The sequence below is a fragment of the Limanda limanda genome, chromosome 18 (genome assembly GCF_963576545.1).
Source record: "Limanda limanda chromosome 18, fLimLim1.1, whole genome shotgun sequence".
Classification (NCBI taxonomy): domain Eukaryota; kingdom Metazoa; phylum Chordata; class Actinopteri; order Pleuronectiformes; family Pleuronectidae; genus Limanda; species Limanda limanda.
The window spans coordinates 14,936,514-14,961,913 of NC_083653.1; the positions used below are offsets into that span (position 1 = coordinate 14,936,514).

General features: G+C 42.4%; 1 protein-coding gene across 1 annotated transcript in view; it reads left to right on the forward strand.

Annotated features, from left to right (window-relative positions):
- The first annotated feature begins 1,636 nt into the window (after positions 1 to 1,636).
- Positions 1,637 to 25,400, forward strand: part of pak5 (p21 protein (Cdc42/Rac)-activated kinase 5) — a 37,574-nt gene continuing 13,810 nt past the window's right edge. The window contains exons 1-3 of the mRNA XM_061091693.1: positions 1,637 to 1,691; positions 6,958 to 7,181; positions 9,100 to 9,144. Of these exons, the coding sequence (XP_060947676.1) occupies positions 1,637 to 1,691; positions 6,958 to 7,181; positions 9,100 to 9,144 (324 nt within the window). The remainder of the gene's footprint in view (positions 1,692 to 6,957; positions 7,182 to 9,099; positions 9,145 to 25,400) is intronic.

Genomic DNA, 25,400 nt, shown 5'->3' on the forward strand with positions numbered 1-25,400 from the left:
TTCCTACATGATCTGCCCAGTCAAACTTTGTGGACTGTGAAACTTTTTGGCCTGTGCTATATGTATTATGTATGAGGATTAACGTTTCATCCTGAAAAAAATGATTTAATGTCATCACTTCGCTATAGCTTTGAACACTGTCTTGATTTCTACAAAATCTCTACTTGAAATGAAGAGGAAAGACAAACTGCACCTTCAAAGTTGTCTGGAAGTCTATATTATTGTCCTGTGTGTGTGTGGGGTTGTGTGTGCTTTAGTCATTTTTCATCTTACATGAGATGATAAGTAACACAATGCAGGAGCTGGATAAACTCAATGAAGCTGGGTAACCTGGTTTCTGTCCCAAAAATACTCAGAAGTTCCGAAAACAGTGTAGAGGTGTGTTAACCTCTAGACAGAGGAACTTGTATTTGTAAAAACACAATGTCAGTGAGCGACAACACTGTAAAAATTGTTAATTTTCAGTTTCTCAAAACAGATACGTTCCATTAATTTACAATATCATAATTTGGCCCACAGCTTTGCAATGGTGCACTGTGTGATTTGGCCATACCTACCCTTTTTCACAAACTCTGTCTCTGGGAGAATTTACTGTAGAGTGTGATCCTCACAGCTTTGTTCTCGTGTGTGTGTGTGTGTGTGTGTGTGTGTGTGTGTGTGTGTGTGTGTGTGTGTGTGTGTGTGTGTGTGTGTGTGTGTGTGTGTGTGTGTGTGTGTGTGTGTGTGTGTGTGTGTGTGAGTGCGTGCGTGCGTGTGTGTGTTTGCCCTCAGCAGAGGGCCTCTCCGTGACTGCCACCGCTAAACGTCCCCTTAGCGTCGGCAAGCGGCCAGGTTCTGTCACAGCCGCTGACTGCACCAGCTGTTTCCCTCTCTTTCTTCCGTCTTATCTCCTCCATCACACTATCTGTCTCCCTCTGTGTGATTTGCCTTGTGAAAGAGGCAGCGATAGGACGCCTGGTGGTGGTGCACTTGACACCAAAGTTGATATCCACACAAGCGGGCATCAGTGGGAGACATTTGTGTGTGTGTGTGTGACAGAGGAAGGCAGGACACAGACGCCAGCATGTGGACTGTGGGAACACAGAAGACACTTGCGCTCCCTTGTTGTTTTTGTGGTTCAGTTGACAGACAGGTGGGAGGAGGATGATGAAGGTCACATTGCAGGGTGGTAAGTTTGGGACGCGGCCGGTCTGTCCCTGTTAGACAAACAATGAAAGTGAAATGGGATGGGTCTGGGCTTAAGCTGTCTGGCCGTGCCTTGGCTCGGGCTGCTGGCTGCTGGCGTCTGCACTTTTTCTCTGCCCTGTACATCTCACATTGGGAGTTATCAGAGCATGCAGGCAGCAGGAGTCACAGCAGCAGCAGACCAGGAGTAGTAGTAGTAGTAGTAGCAGGAGCTCAGTGGGGGCTGCAGAGGGTCCTGGATCTGACCTGATTTGTCAGTTCGATGAAGTCACTGAAGTGTCGCTCCTCTCGGGAATTGCTGGTCATAATTCAGCAATCATGGTTGAAGCCGGGGACTCACTGTTTCAGGTTTCGTTGAAAGAAAATTGAGGTGCATAATGGATTTATCAGGAGGGCAATTTCACATCTAAACACTTGGGAGGAGGCTCTGATTGTCCCGGACTCTCTCGTCATGGCTTATCCCGAGCATTTTGATTGGCTGAAAGAAACCATCAGTTTGTTTCCAGGTAAGAGGAGAGAATTAAATATAAGTATAACAATTTAACATGCTGCAACCTCTGGATCATCACATCTTTTAACAGGATGTGCAGGAGCGATGTTACAAACTTCTCAGCATGTTGTAAACAGTATGCAAGTGATAAATAGCTTCTCTGGCTGAAGTTGTTCACTGCTCTACAAATACATCCACAGGGAAAGGAAGGTGCGATCCAACGTCTGTGTTAACAGTGTTTTGGGCCAATTAAATCATCTGAAGGAGTGAGGTCTGGGGAGAAGGAGTGAACGCAAATGGGACAGAGCCGAACAGCAGACTACGGAGGCGAGCAGGACAAAGAAGCGAGCAGTCACAGAACCGAGACGCTAATGATGCAGGAGCAAATTTCGTCTCGCTTTGTGCAGCTTCTGTCATTCAAACCACGTAAAGCCACACTGAGGAAAAGAATCGTACCTTGAGTGAGAATGTTCCTTCAGGTTTTTGTTCTTTTTGGCTCTGAAACATTTGACCTTTTTAATTAAATTAGGAATTCTTCCTCTTCCCTGTAGCAGCGAGCGAGGAAGGGAGCGCTGCCCCTCCCTCCGCTTGTTTATCAGCAGGAATTTGTGTCCTTTTCATGTTTCATTTTAAATTATGCATGAAATGTATTTGCATATGTTGTGCATGAGTGAATGCTTTGCATCTCAATACCAGATTATGCCTCAAAATTACAATCTAAAGGATACAAAATAAATGTGCTGTTTTTGAAAACACGATTACGCCATGCTGAGTGCTAACATGGGCATGGGAAACCAAAATAGATGCACTATACGTACAAGGTACAAGTCGACACCAACACACACACACACGCAATGAGTCCATGTTTGACTGTAGCATGCATGGGGCAGCTTCCAGTGAAAGTGTGTGTCTGTTGAGGTGTTGTTGTACAAAAGGGGAAATGCCTGTGGAGGATCAGATGGTGACAGATGGCTTGGAGACAAATCAGCCTGGGAGTCAGGATCTCTGCCCTGGGACTAGTCGCCCCTTTAAGTAGGTTTGTGTGTATGCGTTGATATGCATGTGTTTGCGTGTGTGTTGTCCAGGTTCATCCACTATATATATACGTATGTGTTTGCATGCATGACTGAGTATGTATCTGTTTTGAGTGTAATGGATGTGAAAGTCATGGTTTGTGTATATGCACACGTGGTTATATAAGGATTCTCGTAACATCATGCACAAGTGTGACGGGAAAATAAAAATATATTGCTTTCACAAACTTATGGGGCAAATATTCATGGGGCAGAACAATCTAAATTTTTTGTTATTCAAGCTGCACTCCGCACCAGAGGCCTTAGAGCTGTGTTTTATGAGTGAATACACACAAAACACACAGCCACAGCTCACACAGTGTTACACACATTGACACGCACACTGCAGAATAATGCAGTTTCAGAATCTCTGCCGTATATTAACAGGTGCAATTTCTCATCGGAGTGACATTGCTGCTCTTTGGCAGAATAACCTTGCAGGCATTAAGTCTGAAACTTCACAAAGTGCTTCACAACCTGCCCATAAATTACGGCTGAAGAGGTGCATATGTGGCAGCCAGGAGAGGTTGAGCAGTACATATATTCCTATGGCCTCTGCTCACAGGCAATTCCCAGTGGCGGCTACCCTTAAAGTACACTTCAGTCCGAACCTGTTTCAACTTCAACTTCAAGTAAAGCACGACTGCCTATACGTTCACCTCCATCTGTTGTCTTACATGCATTCACTATGTGTGTATGTGTGTGTGCACATGTGTTGTTGTGTGTCTTAGCAGTTGAGCATGGCCTAGACTACTTAAGCCCCACTAGCCTTTAATAATCTCATTCCCAAGATGTACCATCTAGGTCAGGGGCTTCCATGTGGCTGAGAGACAGAGACGGGGAAACAGGGTGTTTCTCGTACATTTTATCCATCAAGAAATTAAATTTTGATAAAAGAAAGGGATAGTTCAACCCAGCTGTCTGCACAGTCAAGTCTCCTGCTGTTTACTGTAAGAAGTTTTGGATTCTTGGATTCTGTCAGGGGAGACTGTGGCTTAGGAGATAAATCAGGTTGTCCACCAAACGGAAATCTTGATTCCTTTTGATGGTTTGATTTTGACATGAAAATCCCTACAGATATGATTGAAAAATCAATTTTATATATGTACAGATCGGCCACTATATCGTTATCATAATTATTTTTTTTACCTCCTAATATCTTAATATAAATGCTATAAAAGCCACTGTATTTTCAGAAAGTTAGCCGGACATGCTAATATTTGCAGCTAACATTACAGCAGACGTAGTCATTTATCAATTTACTGTTGTTTTATTGGTTTTACCTGGTTGAGGTTCACCAACAGTCCCACCATTCATACACCCAATTAGAAACAGTTCTTAGAGGCAGTCTCCTTCACATCTGGCTCAGATTGGGTTCTAGCATTATGGGATGTGGTTTTTTTTTGTGTGTGTTTGTGTTGCTCTTAGGTAAAAAAGGGCTTCAGCTACTGCGTGTGTCAGATGATGATTCAGTGCAAGGCTGCAATCAAGCCCCATTTAGTCACTGTGTGTCTCAGTGTGGTGACTGCAGAAAGCCACTTTATAGCCGATGTTTACCAAATATTTGAGCATCGCCTTCTGTCACACTTGTCTCTCCCAAGAGTTGTTTTTCAGCCTTATCCTTGATGTTGTCTTTATTGACTTTGTCTTGGGAAATCAATTTCCAATCTCAAATTTAAACCGCTGAAGCCGTTTTATGCCTGCTCTAAAAATAGTAACAAAGTCAGTAGCCTCGGGTCGATTTGTGTAGATTCGGTGGACATCTGCCAAAAGTGGAGAGGGTTGCTGACATGTCTGCGTTGCATAAGAGAATTGTGGCTCAGCACAGGCTGTGGACTGTTTGACTTTTTTTTTTTGCTGGTTATCTGGAAACCTGTTAAGAGTATTCAAGTTGTGTTTTCAAGTTAATCAGACAATGGAATGGAACAAGATAGACAATTGCCATGTGTGTTTTCCAGCCTACTTCTGTTTTTGTTCGTTAAATCAGTAACTCTAGATAGTTTCTATTAGTTGCAGTTATAATATGCATGCTGTGGTGGAGGCTTTTGTAGGATGCACCCTGCCCTTAGATATATTATTGTAACTCATTATACTAAAAACGACACAGTTAAAGTTTAAAAAGTATTTATCACAATAAACGTCAAATGTTCTGCTCTGGCTAAAACACTGTATATCTTTTCTTTTCTCTAAAATAATGCACATTTTGTATTTTTCAAAATTACACACTTAAAAATTACACACTTACCCACAATCTTTCAGTGCAAACTTAGAGGACAGAGTTCTCGAAACCTGCCTGTTGAATGATCTTTCCACCTGTGACTCAACACCTGATCCAGTATTGAGCTTTCTAAAGGCAGCAGTGTCCTTCCTAATCCTCTGTTGTGCTATGATTGTGTTGATGGCTTGGAAGGACATTTGACTTTGTTAGTTGGTTTGGTTCAATGTAGGGTCCCCCAGGTACCTTTTGCCTGGGGTCCCAGAAGTCCCTTGAAACACTCTTCTGCATAGGCAGCGTGAAATAACTGAAAGTTTGAACGCAACAGTTAATGAGGAGGGTGGGGTGTAGCCAACAGGCAAATATTCAAGATATTCAATCCTTACCCTCCATGTTTGCTCAAGCGTAGGTTTCTTGCTTGTTTTGAGTATAATGCACATGTACAATATATGTTAATGCAGGAATTACCGGTATGGACTGGCACAGCTAACATTATCTGTAAGCCATAACAGAGGCGGGAGAGGGAAAATACGAAAGGGGAGGAGGAAGAAGGATGACTTTGTTTTGCTCTGAGGACAATGCCTTCTAGAAGGAAGGGACACAATAGGCTCCATTCACTGGCACAACAACAACAGCATGACATTTTGTTCCTGGGACTGGACATCATGCACCCACCCAAACCACAGTGGGATTTCCAAACAGTTCCTCTTGGTATGGAGGCTGGAGCAGTGCAGCTGCCATGCACGCCGGCATCTTACAGTAGCTGCACACTGTACACCACTATCAAACCTCATATAAAAAATATATAAAAGTCTTCTTTTTTTGCTTCAGTGCATCAGCTTGTTTTTAGGATGCTTATATTATATAACCAAAGTGTTCACTTGGTTTTTTAGCACGTTTTTGTTGCTTTTTCATTTTTGTGTTTGTATCCTGCAGCTTTTTGGGGCAGAGAGTGGCTTTCTACAGAGCAGCAGAGTGCGTAACAGCACAACAACAAACCTTCCGTATAAAGCCAGCATTTGCAGCCAATCAGCCTGACCGACCTGGGACGCTTGAACCATGCAGCTTGCAGCCCTGATTGGCACAACCTAATTGATTGATTTTTTAATTGTCAGAATGATTATTAGGGAGTGATAAATAGTTTGATAAATCTTGATGCATTTTTGTTGTTACACGCTCTTGAAATACGGATTTTTTTTTTTACTTTTATGAGATTTTGTGATTAGTTTTATGAGGCATTTTATGGTTTGCTTGTCAAGTTGAGCTGGAGGGAAACAACTTGTTTTCATGACATTTTCATCTTTAAAAAAACCTTACATGGAGGAGTCATTAATCAATACTCTGAACACAGTACGCAGTTTCTCTTTAAAGACCAGATCACTGTGCTAATTAGATGTCAAAAATAGCAATTGCTTGTGCCCTGGTGCGTGCAATATTACCGTATATGATGCATGTCTCATGTTATGTTATATTTTGGGATTTTCAATTTGATGAAGCATTGATTCAAACTGGATTAATAACACTAGCCTGTGTCCACTCCACATGATAGTGTCAGTCCACCCACATACAGCATTCACAAGCTGGGACCCAATTCTGGTGGAGTATGTTTAAATGCCCATTGGTTTGGTTGAGTTTAAGCTTGATACTTCAGCATTAAACGTCTTGTCACTTGCGTCATTACCTCTTTAAAAAACAGATTGCAATGAAAACTGTGATAGGTTGGTCCGAGAGGGATCCCCCTGTTTGATCGGGGATTTGTGGGACGCATTTAGAGAAGCCTTCAAAATGGGAAATGCTTCAAATGCAGCCTCCAAAGGATGCAGCTCTGAATTGAGACACGGCTAATGTCAAAGTACTAGACAGGAAGTGGAGTTTGAGGAAGACAGATTGAAATGAAAGGCGAGAAATTGTGTTGCCTTTCAGAATAAGAATAAGTTGCAGTGCAGCAATGAGTTTTGAGTGTTAATCTTCAGCTATTTTCTTTCTTTGTCCAGGTTTGCCAGGGTTTTCCAGCATGTTTGGGAAGAAGAAGAAACGGCTGGAGATCTCTGCTCCGTCTAATTTCGAGCACCGGGTCCACACGGGCTTCGACCCGCGGGAGCAGAAGTTCACCGGGCTGCCGCAGCAATGGCAGAGTCTCCTGGCGGATACTGCCAACCGGCCCAAGCCCATGGTGGACCCCTCCTATATCACCCCCATCCAGCTGGCACCAATGAAGGTAGAGAGTGAATAGACAGAGGGCGCAGGCCTGAGCACTGGGGCACAAATCAGTAACAAGGACTCTTCATTCTTCCGTTTCTCACCCACATCCTACCTCTCTCTGTCTTTATGTACAAATTTAGATTTGCACAATCCTCATTTTTTTAGTCCACTGTCTAAAATCTGTTCATTTTTCTTTTCTTTCTTTGCAATCTCACTCTGTGCAGCTGTTTTTTTTACTTTCACTGTCCCCTTGCTACACTATGTTGTCTTTCCTCAGAGGCAAAATAGAAAATTATCCATTGCCACCTGGCTACTTCACACTGTTCAATTTTCCATTTCACATATAAGATTATAGTCATATCAATATAAATGATATTGCTTTAAAGCTGCATTGAGCATTGTTTTGATATTAAAGTAACATTGAATGACTCCCTCATACAACATTTGACCCATCTGGACCTAAGTTGCCAAATATGAAAGCACCGTAAAAGTGTTTTTTGAAAAAGACCCCCTTAAACCTGAGGGTTTTCTGAAGAGCTGACAGAATTGACAACATTTACAAACACTTAATTTCTCAGCCTCCAAAGAAGATAGAGACATGACAAAATGTCATACCTTAAACATTTGGCTTTCATTTACAATCATTGCTGTTTCCCCTAAACTTTGTGAACATTTAAAAAAAATGACTAACAAACCAAACTAACCAAGAACTTAATTTGTTTAATGCATACCCTTTAACATCAGCCCATACTTTTTCAATGAGTCTGCTCTGCTTTGGCTACAGTTACAATACAGTGTCGTCATATTTCAATGGTTTGTATATCAAACCTTAACTATCTCAGCTCAGCCGCAGACAACTGAAGTAAACAAAAAGGTAGAGTAGAGTATCAATTTGAGTATCTGAAGACCATTTACTGTAACAAGGGTTTATTGTATGTTATAACTTATTTTATGAATTATCAAAGAAAGAAAAAAAAGACCCAAACCATGTGCAAAACGTAGGATAAATACATAGGCCAGTGAATATTACATAGATACTTCGCTGAGACTTACGATACACATCTTAACCACAAGCTCTTAATAAACTCAAAGAGCTTCTGCCCCCTGCTGGTCAAAAATTGCTCAATGCAGCTTTAATGACACTACCTTATTAAACCTATGTATTAAATCAAACCAAAATCATCAGAAGCCCTAATGCAAACTGAGTTCCCTTTTCATTCGGCCCTATTTGCCTTCCTTTTCCCCACTTTGACTGTGATTGTGTGTCTCCTCTTGTCTCCGAACCTTCTGAGTGTCTCCTCTGATGTGTTGTTGTTCATTGGTTCTTCTTTACATGTCACATCGACCTATTTAAGCAACTGAAATTTGATATAGATAATGTTAGATGTCATTTATAAACGTGAAGATTATTATTTCTGTGCACCTTTCTCTGGGTTGTAGCAGAACAAGTGATTATTTTGCACTGTGAGAGGGGCCTTCTCTTGCATACTGCAGGTTGTATTAGGCCTCATGGGTCTTCACAGGGTCACTGCTTAAACTGTGACTTTTCTTTTCTCTTCCATTGTACCTTCTGTGGTCCCATCATACTGCGTGTGACCCATATTCCAGGCTCTCAGTGGGCCAGTGCCCCCCAGCTCTGAACAAAGGGACCCTTTGGCTTGTGTGTGTTACAACACCTGCTTACACCATTTCTGTTGACCTTGATAAGATGTTAAGATCCCTTGTCCCATAACCGACTCACTTTTAATCTTTCACGATGCACTAGTGTGAGCATTAAGCTACCTTACTGTGCATAATCTTTGAGGAACCACTTACAGGTCTAATAATGTGCTCAGACATCCACTAAAGTCCTGTAACAGAGAACAGCAATATGCCACAGGAGATATCTCTGAAGAGGGGGAAACAAGACAATAATTCTCTTGCTCTCTTCACAGATATCTCCCAAGAAAGTCCGGTCTTCCGAAACGCCGTTGCCCAAAGTATGACATCCTCTTCCCTTCTGGTTTCAACCCTCCTTTCTTTTCCTTTTTTTTTTTGTTCAGTCACAACTTTGCTGTTTTGTTTCCACATCTCTCCTCCAGTGCCTGCTGTCATGCATTCAGGTGGAGGTGGTGTGTCAGCAGGAACAGGGAGAAACGCTCGAGAATGACTCCACACACATGACATACATGACTACATTGCTCTGCCAAGTCTTTTCTTAGACTCCATCTCCACTCTCCTTTTGTTCCATCCGCATGAGCCTCCCCAGAAAAGACTAGATAAACTGCAGCAGCATGCTCCCTTGTTTCTCCCCTTTGCTATGGAGCACTATTGATAATGATGATGATGATGATGATGATGATGATGATGATGATGATGATGATGATGATGATGATGATGATGATGATGATGATGATGATGATGATGATGATCATAATGATGATGATAATGGGGATGATGATGGGTGATGAGATCTGAAGTGCATGTTGCCATGACAACTGATTCTGCTGTGTTGTGGGCCCCCAGAAAATAGGTTAGAAAGGGCTCACACGTGCTAGAAGGATCCTTTCTACAACTATCCTCTCCTCTCCTCTCCTCTCCTCTCCTCTCCTCTCCTCTCCTCTCCTCTCCTCTCCTCTCCTCTCCTCTCCTCTCCTCTCCTCTCCTCTCCTCTCCTCTCCTCTCCTCTCCTCAAACATGAATTGGTTGAAAGGACGTACAAGCAAGTTTAATTTGGGAATTTCTGTGCATTTGAGGGAGAAAGACAGTAATAATATTACTATTGTCACATTAAGAGGTGACAGCTTACGTTGCACATGTCAACTGTTGCTTTCTGTAATGAGCATGCGCCAGATACATCAACAAAAGAGGTGGCTATACGGGTTAACAGGAGAATAAGGTCACTGAGCGTGCTCACAAGGTTCCTCTCTGGTATTTGTTGTATCATTGATGGAGACTATCGTTGCCTTCTGAGGAGCTTTTTTGGATATTTGTAGGTGTTTTTGTTCTTATCTGGAGGGAGATATTTTGTAAAATGAAGGTCGTGTGGACAGAGATTTGTTATTGTTTTGAACAAAGAGGAAAATATCAATTCAAAGAAATAATAGTGTAGATAAATCCTAAAACCCAAAGTGGACCAACAAGTATACAAACAGTATTTCATAACTCTAGTTACTCCTTAGATACTACTATAAGTGGATTTCACAAATGTTATAGTAAAATTTGCATGAGCCGTATCAAAATCACCCAGACTTCCATCGAGGAAAATTACCCATCTGATTTGGGCTGTAGTCGAAGTCTTTATTAAGGAGTTTGATGTTACTTAGAAGTGTGGGTCCGACACTTGTCAAATCCAGATGATCTTGCACAGCCGTGTGCATGCAGAAAGAATGATATTTATGTCAATTTAATGACGGTAGTGTGTATGCACATGCATTGCTAGTGAGTTTGTGTGTGTGTGTGTGTGTGTGTCTGACTCTCAAGGTGGGCAGGGATATTTATTTTTAGTGTCTCACCCATGGCCTGATATCCTTCTCCCCTGGTTGCCCTGACACTTGATTGACACAAGGCTTCCTCTGCTTGGCAGACTCCCCCAGCCTTGTCCTCTAAGTGTGTGTGTCTGTGTGTGTGTATGTGTTTATGAACACACCAGGTGGGCATGGGTGAGGTGGTTTCCAGTCTGGCAGACTTCCAGTGCTGTCCCCACCAAACCGTGCAGACGAATAGTAAACTGTAAAAGGTCAACAAAAGTGTGTGTGTGTGTGTGCGTGTTTACGTATGTGCATGTGTGTGTGTGTGTGTGTGTGTGTGTGTGTGTGTTTGTGTGTGTGTGTGTGTAAGTATGAAATAACTACTACCTCTGCCCTCTGGCTTGTGCGTTCATCGTGCATTCACCCGTCTTGTAGTCTTGTTGTCAGACCGCTCTTCACAGCTGAGCTTTAGTTTTGCTTAAAGCTTTGGCTCTCATCTTTTCTCTCCTCTCCCACTTCTTCAGCCCCCAGCACACATGCTAATCCGAAACTTGAGGCTAACACCCTGTCCTAACATTATATTTCCATGTTTTAAACATTGTGCTCTTAAAGCTTCTCCATTCTGACAGTGTGAAGTGTTCGATGTTCTGGAGCAAGTGTACCAGAAGTAGGTCAACCTCAAAACATGTTGTTATGTTGCACTTCTTGGTTTGATGCGGACATGCATGGTTCAAGTGTGTCTGTGTAGGTGGGTGTGTGACACAAAGGCTACACGCGTGTTAATGCGTTGCATTCATTAGCACTAGCATTTTGTCGTGGCTATTAATGGCAGCTTCATGTTGCACTTTGACTTTGACACACTCAAATTCCAGACTCCTGTCGAGCTGAGGAGGTAATTTACTGGAATGGTGTGTGTGTTTGTGTGTGTGTGTGTGTGTGTGTGTGTGTGTGTGTGTGTGTGTGTGTGTGTGTGTGTGTGTGTGTGTGTGTGTGTGTTGACATGCATGTGTTAGCATGTGAGGGCTTGGTCCTGTTACCATTTTTCATGCCTCAGCCAGTGGTCTAAGACATTTTGTTTTTGTGGTTGTCCGTCCACCTCTAATACTGTAATACGACGTCAGTAATTTGTGTCTAGAAAAATGGATCAAAACTTTTATAACCCGACAATGACTGTGACAAAATAAAGTGCTCAAGAAAGCAGGGCGGAAACGATGGTAATTAGCAACAGGGCCGTTTTAATGGGATTCTAATAAACAGCAAAAGTTTATATCCTTCACACAAGGTCAGGGTCAGTGGTAGTTAAAGGTGGATTATACTCAGCAACATACTGAATGAAGATGCATAAACTGTACATCAGTGTCAGTTTGCTGCAGAAAGTGTAAATATGCTAAATGAGAGATAATGTAAGTCCATTTAATTTTTTCTCTCCAGTGCATGATTTACATAGGAGCTGTTTAAATACTTTGTCTTGATCCCAGGGCTATCAAACAGCCTGAAGGCATCGACATCAGCCTCAGTGAGCAGAGAAAACCTTTTTGTTAGAGAAAAAAGAAAAAACATCTTGTAAGGATTTTATAAAAGACCAGCTTATTCCTCGTCATGCTACATTAACTGTAGCAAAAGAGAGGATAATAAGTGAACCTGGAGGGATAAATGGAATAATTTGTGCATCGTGATCTAAGTTGCATATTTCTCCTTATTTTCAAATAGCATGTTCCCCTCCTGAATGAACTCCAATCCACCCCTCTGATATCGGAACGCATCATTTTATTCGCGTCAACAAATCCAACAGAGCACTAACAGCTCTTTTTTTTTTCTAAATAACACCTAAATCCAGTTTTGATTAGTGTGTATTTTGACACTTACAGCTACAGTGCGAGTAATGATATCAGTTTCAGCCTCATGCCATGCGAGTGGGACGTTAATGTGAGAATAGATTTACAGCCTCGAGTTGAGCCACAGGTTTTCATGATTTAAAGACACAGTCTGCAGGAAGGGATCCAATTCTGGTGCATGTATGGTGCATGCACGTTGATTCTGTGATGAAGGAGGCTGATCCATATTAAGATAATCAGATATTTCCATAATGATGTTTAGTAGGGCAGAAGAAATATCCGATATAGACACGTGAGCTTTTACTTTTAAAGGTATTGCAGACAACGACACCACGATCTTTGGAGAAGTAGTCCCAAACCCCACTGCCCGTTCACACTCAATACACTTTGAAGTAGTCTCCACTGCTATTAGAGGTAATATTCTAAATGAATATATCAGGGAAATTCTGGCCTTATGCCGATACTCACCAATATGACTCCAATAAGCCAAAAACGGCCGATAATATGGGCAAGGTGATTAATCGGCTGGACTCTGTTTTCCTAAATAAAGACTTATGTAAAATCCAACTTTGGATTGACTCCTTTACAGATATAGCAGTCTTTGTTGAGCCTGTATTCTTTTCTTCCTCTTCTCTCTTGTGATCTCTTACATTTCCCAGAAGGACTGCTGACAACCTCCAGTCCACTGCCTACCCGTGTAGGTGGAGAGAGCTGCTGGTGGTATTTCAGATCGCTGCACATAAACATCTCGCTGCTGTCAAACCCATTATAGCCTCACTGAAAATATCTCAACCATAGAGAGAAATTATTTAAAATGCACCCAGATTTGTAAGGTGCACTGTTAAGAAAATCCTTATTTAACAGTGTGAAACGTTTTAGTTTACTTCTTTACTATAATTCATGCATAAAGGTTGTATTTCAGTGACTTAAATCACAAAAAACGATTATGTCTTCACTGTGGCTCATAGGGAGATAAAGTAAGTGACAGCACACGATAGCAGGCACAACCGACAAGGTGATAACTGGTAAAGCGCTACTGTAAATGTCAGTGGGTCAGTAATAGCACAGCCACCATAGCCCCCACCAGCTTGATGGCCGGTGCCAGAAGTGGAAACTCGATCATTGAGTCGCTTGGCTGCTGTGGGTGTAGAGCGCCCGACTTGCACTCGATCCAGCCTGGAGGCATGCTGCAGCCGGGTTGAGCCACTGGCTATGGCTGGGGGTCTAGGAGCGGCGGAGATCGGGGCCGGGGCCGGTGGGACGAGCGAGGGGCCCAGAGAGCCGGCGAGAGCACAGCTGAGGCAGGTGGTGGGAGTGGTGAGGACCGAAGAGGCGGTGGCAGTAAGACCCCGGCCACAGACGATTCATAAACAGTTACAGGTGGGCTGTTTGAATGTTTGTGTGTTGGTGCGAGCCAAGGCTGCACACTGGTATGCTGGCTATGCAGATTTGGCTTCTGCAACAAGTCTCAGCTCTCTCTGCCAACACTTTGTGAAAACACACACAGCAGAACAAACCCCGATGTTGCCAGTTCGTAAGATTTTACTATTGTAACGTCTCCGTTCAGCATTTGTTCAGCGTTTGTACTGCTGACTCCCCAGAGATCAGGTCACATATTTAGACCGTGTTTAAACCTGTTTCTATTCGTGCTGCATTTTCAACACTAAACTGTGACATGCCAAGAATTATAGCTGTGCAATGAGGGAGCAGGTTGTTTTCTCATGCTTCTTGACAGATGGAGACTCGTGCTCTGAGCGCTGCACGGCAGGAGTTATTTTTGTAGCTTTGCTGGGTTTGCTGCATGTATACATATGGAGCGGAGATAGTGTGTCTGGTTTAACAGGGTCACCCAGTCCTTGCTTCAGGGGTAGAAATGCTAACTTGTTTCTTTATTGAATAGTGAAGTGGGCCGCTAGGGCTCTGACATGCACACACAGAGATGCCAATTCGAGGAGGCGTTTTATTGCAGCGTGTATTAATGATACTGGGCGAGCTCCAAGGCAGCGGACTGCCCTGACTGAGAGGGAGGGAGGTTCTGACAAGAGGTTAAATGTGGGGCAGGTTCAGAATCTCCAACATGTCTCCTCCTCAAAAGTTCAAGCTCAAACCCATATCAGATTTTATTAGATTATTTTGTAGGAAGATAGAATATGGATTTAAATTATGTACAAGTATCTCCTCCATCAGACACACACACACACACACATACACACACGCACACACACACACACACAGCATACAGTTTTTCTTTGAGTAGAATCTGCCAAACTGCCTCTGTGCTCCTTCTCCAGCTCATCATGCACAGTGACTGTGGCTCTCATTCAACTTCTTAATGGACAAAAAAGAAAGTTGGATGCCGTGATCGATACCCGTTTTAATTTCAGGTTTAATTTGAATTGGGCTCAGTGTGTCTTACATTCCATCTTCCAAATTGATCTGCCTTGAAACTGGTCAAAGCAGATATTGACTTGAAGGAAGATAACTCCTGATTGATATGTGTGTCTGAGCATGCATGCATGCACGTGTGCGCGTACACACACACATGCAAACAGATAGAGAGAGCATCTGTCTTTCTTGGCACTGAGCTGAAGTGGATGGCATTGATTTAGACCTCTCTCATTCCTTCCTCCTCTCCACTCCTCCTCTCCTCTGCTTGCTCACTTTGTCTTCTTTCGCTGCTGCCATTCACGGCCGCACTCTCACCTCTCACAGAGGCTGCAGAGCCACAGTTGGCGGGTTGGGGTGGAAGGGAATTTTGGCTTTCGGTAACGTGCAACTCACCATGCCAGGGCAGCTCAAAATGTCCTGGCTAACAACCATCCTTCAGTGTCTGCATGTGGGATTTTTGGAAGGACATTTAAACTATGAATTTTAAATAGCAATAGATTGTTGCAGGAACAAATATTAAAATATGAAGTGATTGGTGAGTCACCCTTTTAAAGCTGCAAGTTTGTAATGGATTTGCGAAGCGCTCCAATTTCTTTAATGAGAAAATGTGACTCTTCAAAAGCCTTAATCTTCTTCGACACATTGATACTTTGTGACCTATGAATTGAGTATGAATGAGGATCTCTGCATCCTCCTAGTGATTTCAAAATCAGTGTCATAAGTGAGAACATTCATTCAACATTGGTTTCTCCTTCAGCACATGCTACTTAATGACTGGACTTGCAGTAGCCTCGTGTGGCCAGAAAGACAAACTACAACTTGCTGTTCAAATCACACAATTCCTTTTTCCCCATTGTAAAAAAATATTGAATGAAAATCGGGTTGTGATCCATCTATCATCACTTCAGTTGCAGTGAGTGCAATGAGTGAGCATTGTATTCGATTCATTAATATTACAAGAATAAAGTGGTAATTTATTGAGAGAAAAAGTCTTCATGTTTTAAAGAAAAATTAAAAGGAAATTGTGGAAAGAACCATCAAGAAGAACGTGTGCTCACCAGAGATTCACTCTTCTTGGATCCAAAATCTTGAACAAATCTCAGTCTTGTGACTTGAAAGACTATGTTTCATTTGAATGACGCACACTCGAAACCGATGATGACCTCAATCACTAAGAAACATTTCCTCCACCTCAAAACAGGCAACTTTCTCCAAGTCTGTGTGTTTTTTCTTTTTCAGAGTAGACAGATTCTTGTACAATATTTCTTCACAAATTATTAAAAGTCCTAATATTTTTGATAATACAATGCTGATGAGCCAAAAGTAAAATATTCTGTTATTTCTGAAACTCATACTAAAGTATTACTTAACAAGGTGCTTCACATTCCTTGTGATATTCTGATCATCCCCCTGTAAAATAACATGTAGCCTTTTCCCTAAAAAACTTGAGAGAAAGAATATTTTATTTTCAAAATGACTGCACAAGTGAATATGACTTTTTACTGTTTTCATGACATTGGTCTCAGTGTCAATCTTAAGATGCTTTGAGCTCTGTGAGACTGATCTCAACTCACTCTACTTTTACTTTTAGCTACATGCGAGTGATATAATAACGAGTGGAGCAGAGGGAGTAGCATGAGAGGGAAATGGAGTAAAGTGAGAGTTGGATGAGGACGGTGGGGGTAGTGATGTGTTGTAGGGGCTGTTTACAGACTGACAGGGCTCAGATTAATGAGCACTGTTGTGTAATTAATCTATAGAGGGCAGCTGTCTGTTTATCTGCCTCTGAGTTGACAAGAAGATAAGGGACGTCTAATTGATCCCCTCCTCCTCTTCTTCTTCTTGCTCTCTGCCTCCTCTCCTCTCTCCTCCTTTACATCAGAAAGTTTCTCAGACAGTGACAGACTTATTTGGAAACTCCTTGGAAAGAAAAGTAATTTAGTTCACATCACTTATCACACAGGGAAAGACAGAGTGCTGCTGTTTGTTATTTTACTGGTATTATGTCTTCTGCCTGCTATGTTTCTGAATCAGCCTAAATGTGCCAGTGCTTAGAGGGTTGTCCAGGCTTTACCGCACCAATATGCTTAAGGTCGGGGGATTTGCTCTGAGTTTATGTTTGTATTTCATTATGCCCCCTCAGCTAATCCATTTTGCTGGAAATCATCCCTCATTCCACGTGTTTGCACCCTGTGTCACTCATGGATCCTGGAGCTGGTAGTCAAGGCTCTATAACCAGCTGAGGTCAGAGGTGACTGGGTCATACTGAGCTGCCGGGAGCTGTGGGGGTCGGAGGCATCGTGTCACTGGAAAAAAAGATGGACACAAATAGTAGCAATGCCAGCTAGAGGCAGGGTCTCCACAGTCTGCCTACAGCAGCATGAGACACATGTACACAATACTTTCTTTACACATTAAGCCCATTGAAAACCTCCATCAGAGGTTTCCAGAAATAAACACACCTGCATATGTGACCAAAAAATGAAACCCCCTCAGCTGGAGAAATATGCTATTCAAATATATAAGTAGTCATATAGGTCATTCAAATATATAAAAAAGGGGATGAAAGCTGTTATATAGGTTGATCCCAACCTTCTTTGCTAATGATCCATGACAATATTTAAGAAGTCCTTCAAAAACAATTGAGAGTAGAGAGAAGTTTATGTAGCATCATTCATATTTTTCTTTAGTTTGACAAAATGATGTACAATAAATCCAAAGTCAGTTGGGAGTGACTAGCAGAGGAAGCTGTATGCTATGTTTCATGTATTTTGCAAAGTGAATACCTACATTCCTAACACACTCTTAAATTGTATTAACAATGGATCCAGTCTGAGTACAATCATATGAGCCTTTTCTTAAGTCACTTTATGTGTCTCTGTATTAAGATCACATTAGTCTCCAACTTTTCGACTTATGAGTCAAAGTTCAAAGGAACACTTGACAAACCTCTTTTTGAATATTTAGCAGTATTGAACCTTTCGATTTTTCTTCAAATTGCTTGTTTTAAATGATTAGTCAAAAGGAAACACTTCCAAAAATCTATTGTGCAGTCAGAACTGCCCCTGAGATGCATAAACATTTGCTGTAAGACATTGTCTCCAGCAAAAAGAAATTCAAGTCAGCTTTGACTGGTACACACGTGACATGATAGTATTTCTCTTCAGTACAGCCTCCGCTCGGCGTATTGAGATGATGGTTATTAGCTTCTGTAACTAACAGGCAGCAGGATGGCCTGAGGAAACGGGTCAGCTCGCAGCCTATTAATCATGGAAATGCTCCAAAAACGCCGCTCCTTGAATAATTTTGTTCATGTTTGCTGAGACCTCATCTAGTTTGGTTAATAACATGTCAAGAACTGAAAGTGAAAATGTTGCACGTCCTCGGCTGAAGTAATACAGGTGGGTCAACCTGTCAGCTTGCAGACTGATCTGAGGTCACATCCCGCCGGGGTTTCTAGGTCAGGATTAGTCATTGTAATTAATATCTGAGATCCGAGATATGTGCCTCAGGGAAACTTATTACCAGAGGCCTCACTGCACTTTGTCTCTTTATCAGTGAAATTAACATCCACATCATTTTAACGCACGCTTATTTTAATTCACAGTAAATGTTCTGGTTCAGGTTTGAAATACTGAGTCGGACCAGCAGAGGGCAGCAGAGCACAAGCTACTTCCTGCGGCCCTCAGAAATGAAATACAAACACTGCTGCCATGGGAGAGTAAAAAACGTATGGCTCCTTTTCAGATGTTTCACATCACAAAACCATTGTTTTGAATCTCTAAGGAGACACATGAAAATACAACTGTGTGGTAGTTTCGGGATGATCTTTTCAATTTGTTTTTACAGTTTTTGATTAATTTCCTTGCACAGAAACTACTGGACCGATTACCAGTGGAAGGATAGGGTATTGGTAGGGGGCGGATCATAGATTCTCACAGAATAGTTAATGGTTCTTGCTGAAAAACCCGGCATTTAAAGACGGTATTCTGATATTCTATAGATCCAAATAAAAGTCTAGATCTATTGTATTTAAATGGTTTCATTAGGGTTCATTACAGTTGGGCCTCGGCAGAGCTTTGTGCCCTTCTGTTTGTCATTCTCGTTTACAAATGGTCTCAAATCTACTAAAACACTCGTCCTGGTGATCAGTGCTTCACAGAGAATGAGTTTGAAAAGTGGCAAATCAGGTTATTAACCTCTGCTTTTAACACCCAACATCATACATGATGGGATAGTGTGAACATGTGACCTGTCTGATGTAGAAGCTGTGAAGACTTGTAGAATAATTTGGATATTATTCATGTTATATTTCGATCAGGGAGGGAAGGTTCCTATGCCACAAATAATGCAAAATCATCCACAGAATCTAGGGGAGGGAACAAGTGGTTTCTAACTTGTAAAAACTGTTATTACAGCGCCACCATGAGGTCAGCTGATGTATTTTTTTGGGAAGTTGTAGTAGGTTATGTGTTGACTGTATCTGCCAAGTTTTGCATCTACAGGTCGGGATTCTGACAAATACATTTAAATGATAATAGTAAAAATAATGCCACTACTACCACTGCTCCTATACTACTATATCTAATTATATAGATATTATATAGAAAAACAAATATAATCAATTATAATAACTATAATGATAATAGTGTTTTGTATTTCTATCGTGCCTATAACAATGCTCAAAGATACTTTACATAGGTACAGAAAACACAGAAAGTAAATAAAAGCAAATACAAAAAATAGCAATAAACACAAAAAGCTAAAAAGACAAGATACACATCATAACCACAAATTAGGTGTAATATCTATGGGATAATTACAACTGCGGCGCTGCTATTATTTCAGCTTTGCAGCAGCTTGTTCCCTTTACCTCGTCCATCCAGCAGAGAGGGATAGAGGATAAGAACATCCTATAATCTCAGTACTTACCCAAATCGTGTGAGATCATCTGTTTAAATCCATGTTACGTTCAGCATGAATCCACAGACTGTTGAGAAACGATAGGAGCGATTGTCTCGTGCAGTATCACCTGCACAGATGAGCCTGATACAGAGCAGAGATAATGCACCCAGCTACTTTTATCACTGTGAGTGATGGATGCTTTTACACAAACACCGTCTTTGCTCTTTGTTTATGCATCATCCGTGGTAGTTGGATCGGATCATTCATTAGTCGGCACTGTAGGTCATGTTCTGTTCTTATTGAGACTCTCAGCACAGAGTCGTGGGTAGAGTCTTTGTCTCAAGGGCTCGCTGATATTATCTTTCTCAGACGGCAGTGAGGAAGCCTCTGTTCACAAATTGGTAGCTGATGCAAAGGGATATTGCACTTCAGGTGCGGCAGTGGCGGCAGTAGAGGCACGCCGTCGCACAGGAGGGAGAGCGGGCTGTGGTTCGATCCCGCCGGTCTCCTCCAGTCTTCATTTTGAGGTGTCCTTGGACAATATACTGAACCTCAAATGGATTTGAGCTGATTAGACTAGAATAGTACCATACATTTATCATTTGGTGTGTGTGTGTGTGTGTGTATGTGTGTGTGTGTGTGTGTGTGTGTGTGTGAGAGTGTGAGTGTGTAAATACCCACGCGTACTTGCTTGCTGCAGTGTGCTTCGTGACCAAAATTCACAGAGTAGAGGTGGTGTCTGGGATTTAATAGACAGAGGGAGACGTAGGGAGACTGTTGAGATGTGAAGGAGGAGAAACAAATACACTCTTTCTCTTGTACTAATACATGTTTCATCATGTACGACTGTTAAGAACAACATGTCAACAAACATGTCCCAGTGGGGAAAAATATCATTTCTGTGTGTATGTTTGAGTACAGGCAGGATTTGAGAGTGGGTGTCTTGAGTAGGCGGTATTCCACAGCTTGTGTGTGTGTGCGAGGCAGAAAGGGTGAGTGGGGGTGTGGTAGGTTGATGAGCTTTCATGTGTAACTAAAGACACGCGAAGAGGAGGCGTTACACACCTGCCCCTGTTGTGCATGTGTGTGTGTGTGTGTGTGTGTGTGTGTGTGTGTGTGTGTGTGTGTGTGCGCGTGTGTGCGTGTATATATAGAACTTGTTTGCAATTTATATCCTGTATTTGAGGCAAGTATAGGATCACAAACTGGAATACACTGGAAAGTATCTGCAGAACTTCATGGACTAAACCTTGCAACATTCCAACTATATTGGGTTTTAAAGGGAAAGTTGACCCAAAAATGAAAATGTACTCATTATCTACTCACCACTATGCAGATGGAGGGAGGGGGGAAGTACCAATACATTTGAAGTAAATGGTGACCATTTATTTAAATGTAAAAAACATAACATAAAAAAAACATATACTGCCTCCATGTGGCTTCATCCAAGTGTCTGTAAGCCCGACTCGAAGCGATGTCATTTACACCATGTTTTTAGCCTGAATGTCCTAGCTACTACTAACTATCAAGTCATGTCAACAAAATTATCTTTACATTCAAGCAATGTTTGTCAGAGCGTGTTTCTTTCAAAATGTTATCTCAGAAATGTCAAAAGGGAAGTTTTAAAAGAGTTTTTAGCTTTTTCTCTTGATTTACCACATTTGAAAACTTTTTCATGAGAGTTGCCAATTTTCTCAAACAAAATTCACATGGGAGTTCTACTTTGAATCAAAGGCTTCTGCTTTAACGTTTGCAGAAGTTGTTTTATATGCAGATTCCGGCAAACTGCAGAAACTCAATCAAATGAAACCGCTCTGTGCACAGCTCCTTCTCCTCCTGCTCCGGCCTCAGTTGTCCCGGGACCCTGCTGTCCAGTGAAGCGCTGCCTCCAAACCAGGGCTCTGGCGAGGAGTCACAGGAAGGGCAAGCTCATTAATTATCTCCCCCTCTCTTCCCTCCTCCATCTTCACATCACATCCTCCCTTCATTACCAGCAAGGTTAATCCCCCCTTATCTCCCAACGAGCCTCATTTTTCATGGCTCCTGTTCCACGACACTCCCACCCCCTCTCACCCCTTCAGCACCCTTTCCTTTCTGGGATCTTCTTGTTCTATGTTCAAAGCTCTTTCTCGGTTTCTTCTTCACTGTTTTTGCATCATTCTGCCTATTTCTTGGTCACTTCTGCCACATATGCTATTAACCCCTCTCATTTCCCATCAGTCATTTTCCCATTATCTTCTTTCCTTTCCCTACTTTTCCTTTCCTTTCCTCTCCTTATGAGATTCACTTTCCTTTCATAGTTTTTCCTCTCCTCTCCTCTCCCCTCCTCTCCTCTCCTCTCCTCTTCTTTTCTTTTCTTTTCTTTTCTTTTCTTTTCTTTTCTTTTCTTTTCTTTTCCTCTCCTCCCCCCTGTGCTTACCTTGAACTGGCCGTGGTGAGTGGAGAGAGTAGATCTATTACAGCTTATCACCAAAGGACAGGCCAACGCCGCACGCTAGTGAAATATGGCTGCTGTCACAGCCGCCGCTGAACACAACCTGTGCATAAGGCTCGCAGAGCTGTAAGGACGGCGGTGGGGGGAGTAAGAGGGGAGAGGAGAACGGGGGAGGGGGGCACAGACGCCAGTATCAGCTACCTATTTCAAATGAACGTGGAGATTTCCAGGGCCGATGCCGGGACGTTTGACAGTGATTTGGCACACAATTAACCCGGTCTCCTTCTCCCCTCTGCTCCTCCATCACCTCCTCAGCTTTCATTCACCCCCTTGTTCTCTCGTCGCCTCTCTCCAGCCGCTGTACCTGTCACGCTCCGTGACACAGTCTTATTGATTCCGAACCAAATGGAGATGATGATGTTTTATTAGATAACTGACACTCCCCGCTGTAGTCTGCCAATTGAATTAGCTGAATCACCAACATCCATATAGAGTAATGCGATGTGACTCATTTTAGGATTCACTCAAAGCTCTGTTTAGAGGAAGTGAGGGGATAACTCTCATCACAATAACAGCTGCATTTTTTTTTGGTAGAATATTTATTTGCATTCATTAATATCCTCTATGCCACGAGTCGTATTTCCTACAGAAAATGCAGTGTAACAAAATGAAAAAGACCCATGTGAGAGTTTTAATATGTTTTGTGATTTGACGATGTCAGCCCAAGTCCGCTCCATGCACTGCAACATCTGTCCGGAGCCTGATAGATTTCTACTCATCCACCTCTTTTAAAAGACCATCCTTCCTGCAGCCTCAGCCTCTCAGCCTGACTTAACTCACTGCTTTTATAGGCCATTTCACCTTGGGTTCCAGTTCATGGCACCAAGCAGCCAATGGCTCTCACACAGAGGAGAGCAAGTGGAGTGTTAAAGAAGGAGAGGGGGGGGGGGGGGGGGCGGGGGCGTACCAAGTCACAAAATAGAGGAGAGAAATAAAATATCTAGGAAATAGCAGAGGCTTCCGAAGAGAGCCCTCCTACTTTTACATTGACACTATAATCTGCTCTGTAGAAAAAGCAAAACAGAAAGGGAACTAGTACAACTAACAAATTACAGCTGCTCTAGGAGATGTTAAATACAAGGTAAGGGCTGTCACCATGGTAACCTGCACTAATAATTCAATGTAATATATTTTATTGAGTAATATCTGCATATTCCATTTAGAGATGTACCACTGTACTGTTTTCTTCTGGTTTGAGGAGGCCGCAAATCGGGGTACGATCCTACACCAAGTGTCTAAAGTATTTTTGTTCCACCCAGATTAAAAAGCAATTTTCCATTCCCTGGAAAGTACTGTTTTTAGGTATCGGCTGATACACAAAGTCCAGGAATTGGAAACGTGATTTGAAAATGGTATTTGAAAATCTCTTATGTCATCGAATGGTAATAGGGAACTATTTGTGCTTTTTTAAGTTTTTTTCTTCTTTGCTCTGATTTGCAGAGACTGGCAGACTCAGCTAAAATCATAAACATGACAGCAAAAGAGATTTAATTCACCTAAAAGAACCCATATCTTAAAGTGTATCTTTGAGCAAAACTCTGACCTTCCTGTTGACGACTGGAATTGAAGAGAGGTTGCCTTTATAAGGATCAATCAAGTCTCAGCAAATGATAATCCTGCCTCTATAGACTGTGTGAGCCACAGTCTCATGGATGAATGAGACGACAGCAGGGCAGTTTGCAGGTAGCCGAGTGAAGCCTACTAAATGTATCCCTGTGTCAACACAATGTTTGCTCAGTGTTGATGATTATCCCAGCTTTTCTGAGACTCTGCCTCAGCACATGTGACACGGACGAACCGTGAAAGAGACAAGTATGACAGCCGCGTGACGGACAGCGAGGCGTGAGCGCTGTCAAAGGGTGTCTCACAACTTGCTGATGTGACAGTGTCGGGGCTAATGTGCAGTTCAGCAAACACCCTCTGATGTGGAAAAGGCTAACGAGTGTGGAACAGGCGAACAATACAATAGGTCTGTCGTAGTAAGGCTTCACAAAAGGCAAAAAGGTTGCTCCGGTGGGATTCAAACAGCTGTGAAACTGGCAGGCTGCGTTCAAGTTAACGTAATAACTACTTGGAACTAGTGCAATTCCCATTATTTGCTTGGTTGCACAAACAACTGTTCACCTTGAAGTTTCAGTGAAGCTCAACTCCGCGAACTTGAGAATCATGTCATTGCTGATACAGATAACAAAAAACAATGTCTCAGAAGCGCCTGAATATGGTTTATGACTGAAAGCATAAAAACATCAAGATGCAAGAAAAATTCTTCCATGATGTACACCATGGATACAAGGAGAGGAAAAGAAAGTAGGGATGTCGAAGCACACAAGGATTTGTAAGGGAACTGAGAGTGTACAAAATATATAACAACTGACAAGATGTTGATGGGAAGATTTTTATTACTTGGAATACTGGGAGGCTGTATAATACAGAGAAAACACCACTGCAACGCGGCCGAAAATAAATAAAATCTTGCAGTTTTGTTTGATCACGACAAAAAGCTCTCAATTAGATTATGTAAGATTTTGAAATTCAAATAATCCCCAGAGCTCAGCCTCCTCTCAGCGCTCAGCAGTCACGCAACATGTTTCCATTGTTCTAATGCAGTCCTTCCTGTCACGTCCAAGAGGGAGAGGAGATAAAAGCCGTGTGTCTGCGGCCTGGCGGCTTTTGCCAACGCTCTGGTGGGTTTTTTTTCCACCGTGTGGAGGTGGTTAACAGTCCACATGAAAAAATAAGCAGTGCACACACACACACCATGCATACAGCTGTGGCACCAGTTCCCCATGACTCACGACACAGCCGTGTAAAGGGCTTAACACAAGGTAGGAGGGGATAAGCAGCACCCCTGATGTTTAAGCTGCCGCTGCTTTGAAGCAGATGTGAGCATACGTGTTCAGTCTCTCTCTCCTCCTCGCCCTCTCTCAGTTTGTGTGTGCAAGCGCATGCTCGCGTGCCTCACGAGCTCCGAACCACACGTCACGACTATTAATGTTTCCTGATCAGCCCCGCTGAAAATCAAGCTAATCTGTTACAAGGGAAATGGGGCAGCAATTTTCTCCTTAAACCCACCAGCGGTTTCCTTTTATCACCCGAGACATCCCGCAATTTATCTTCATGCATCTTCTAGCTGCATCTCATCTCACAACAACTAGTGGTTGTGT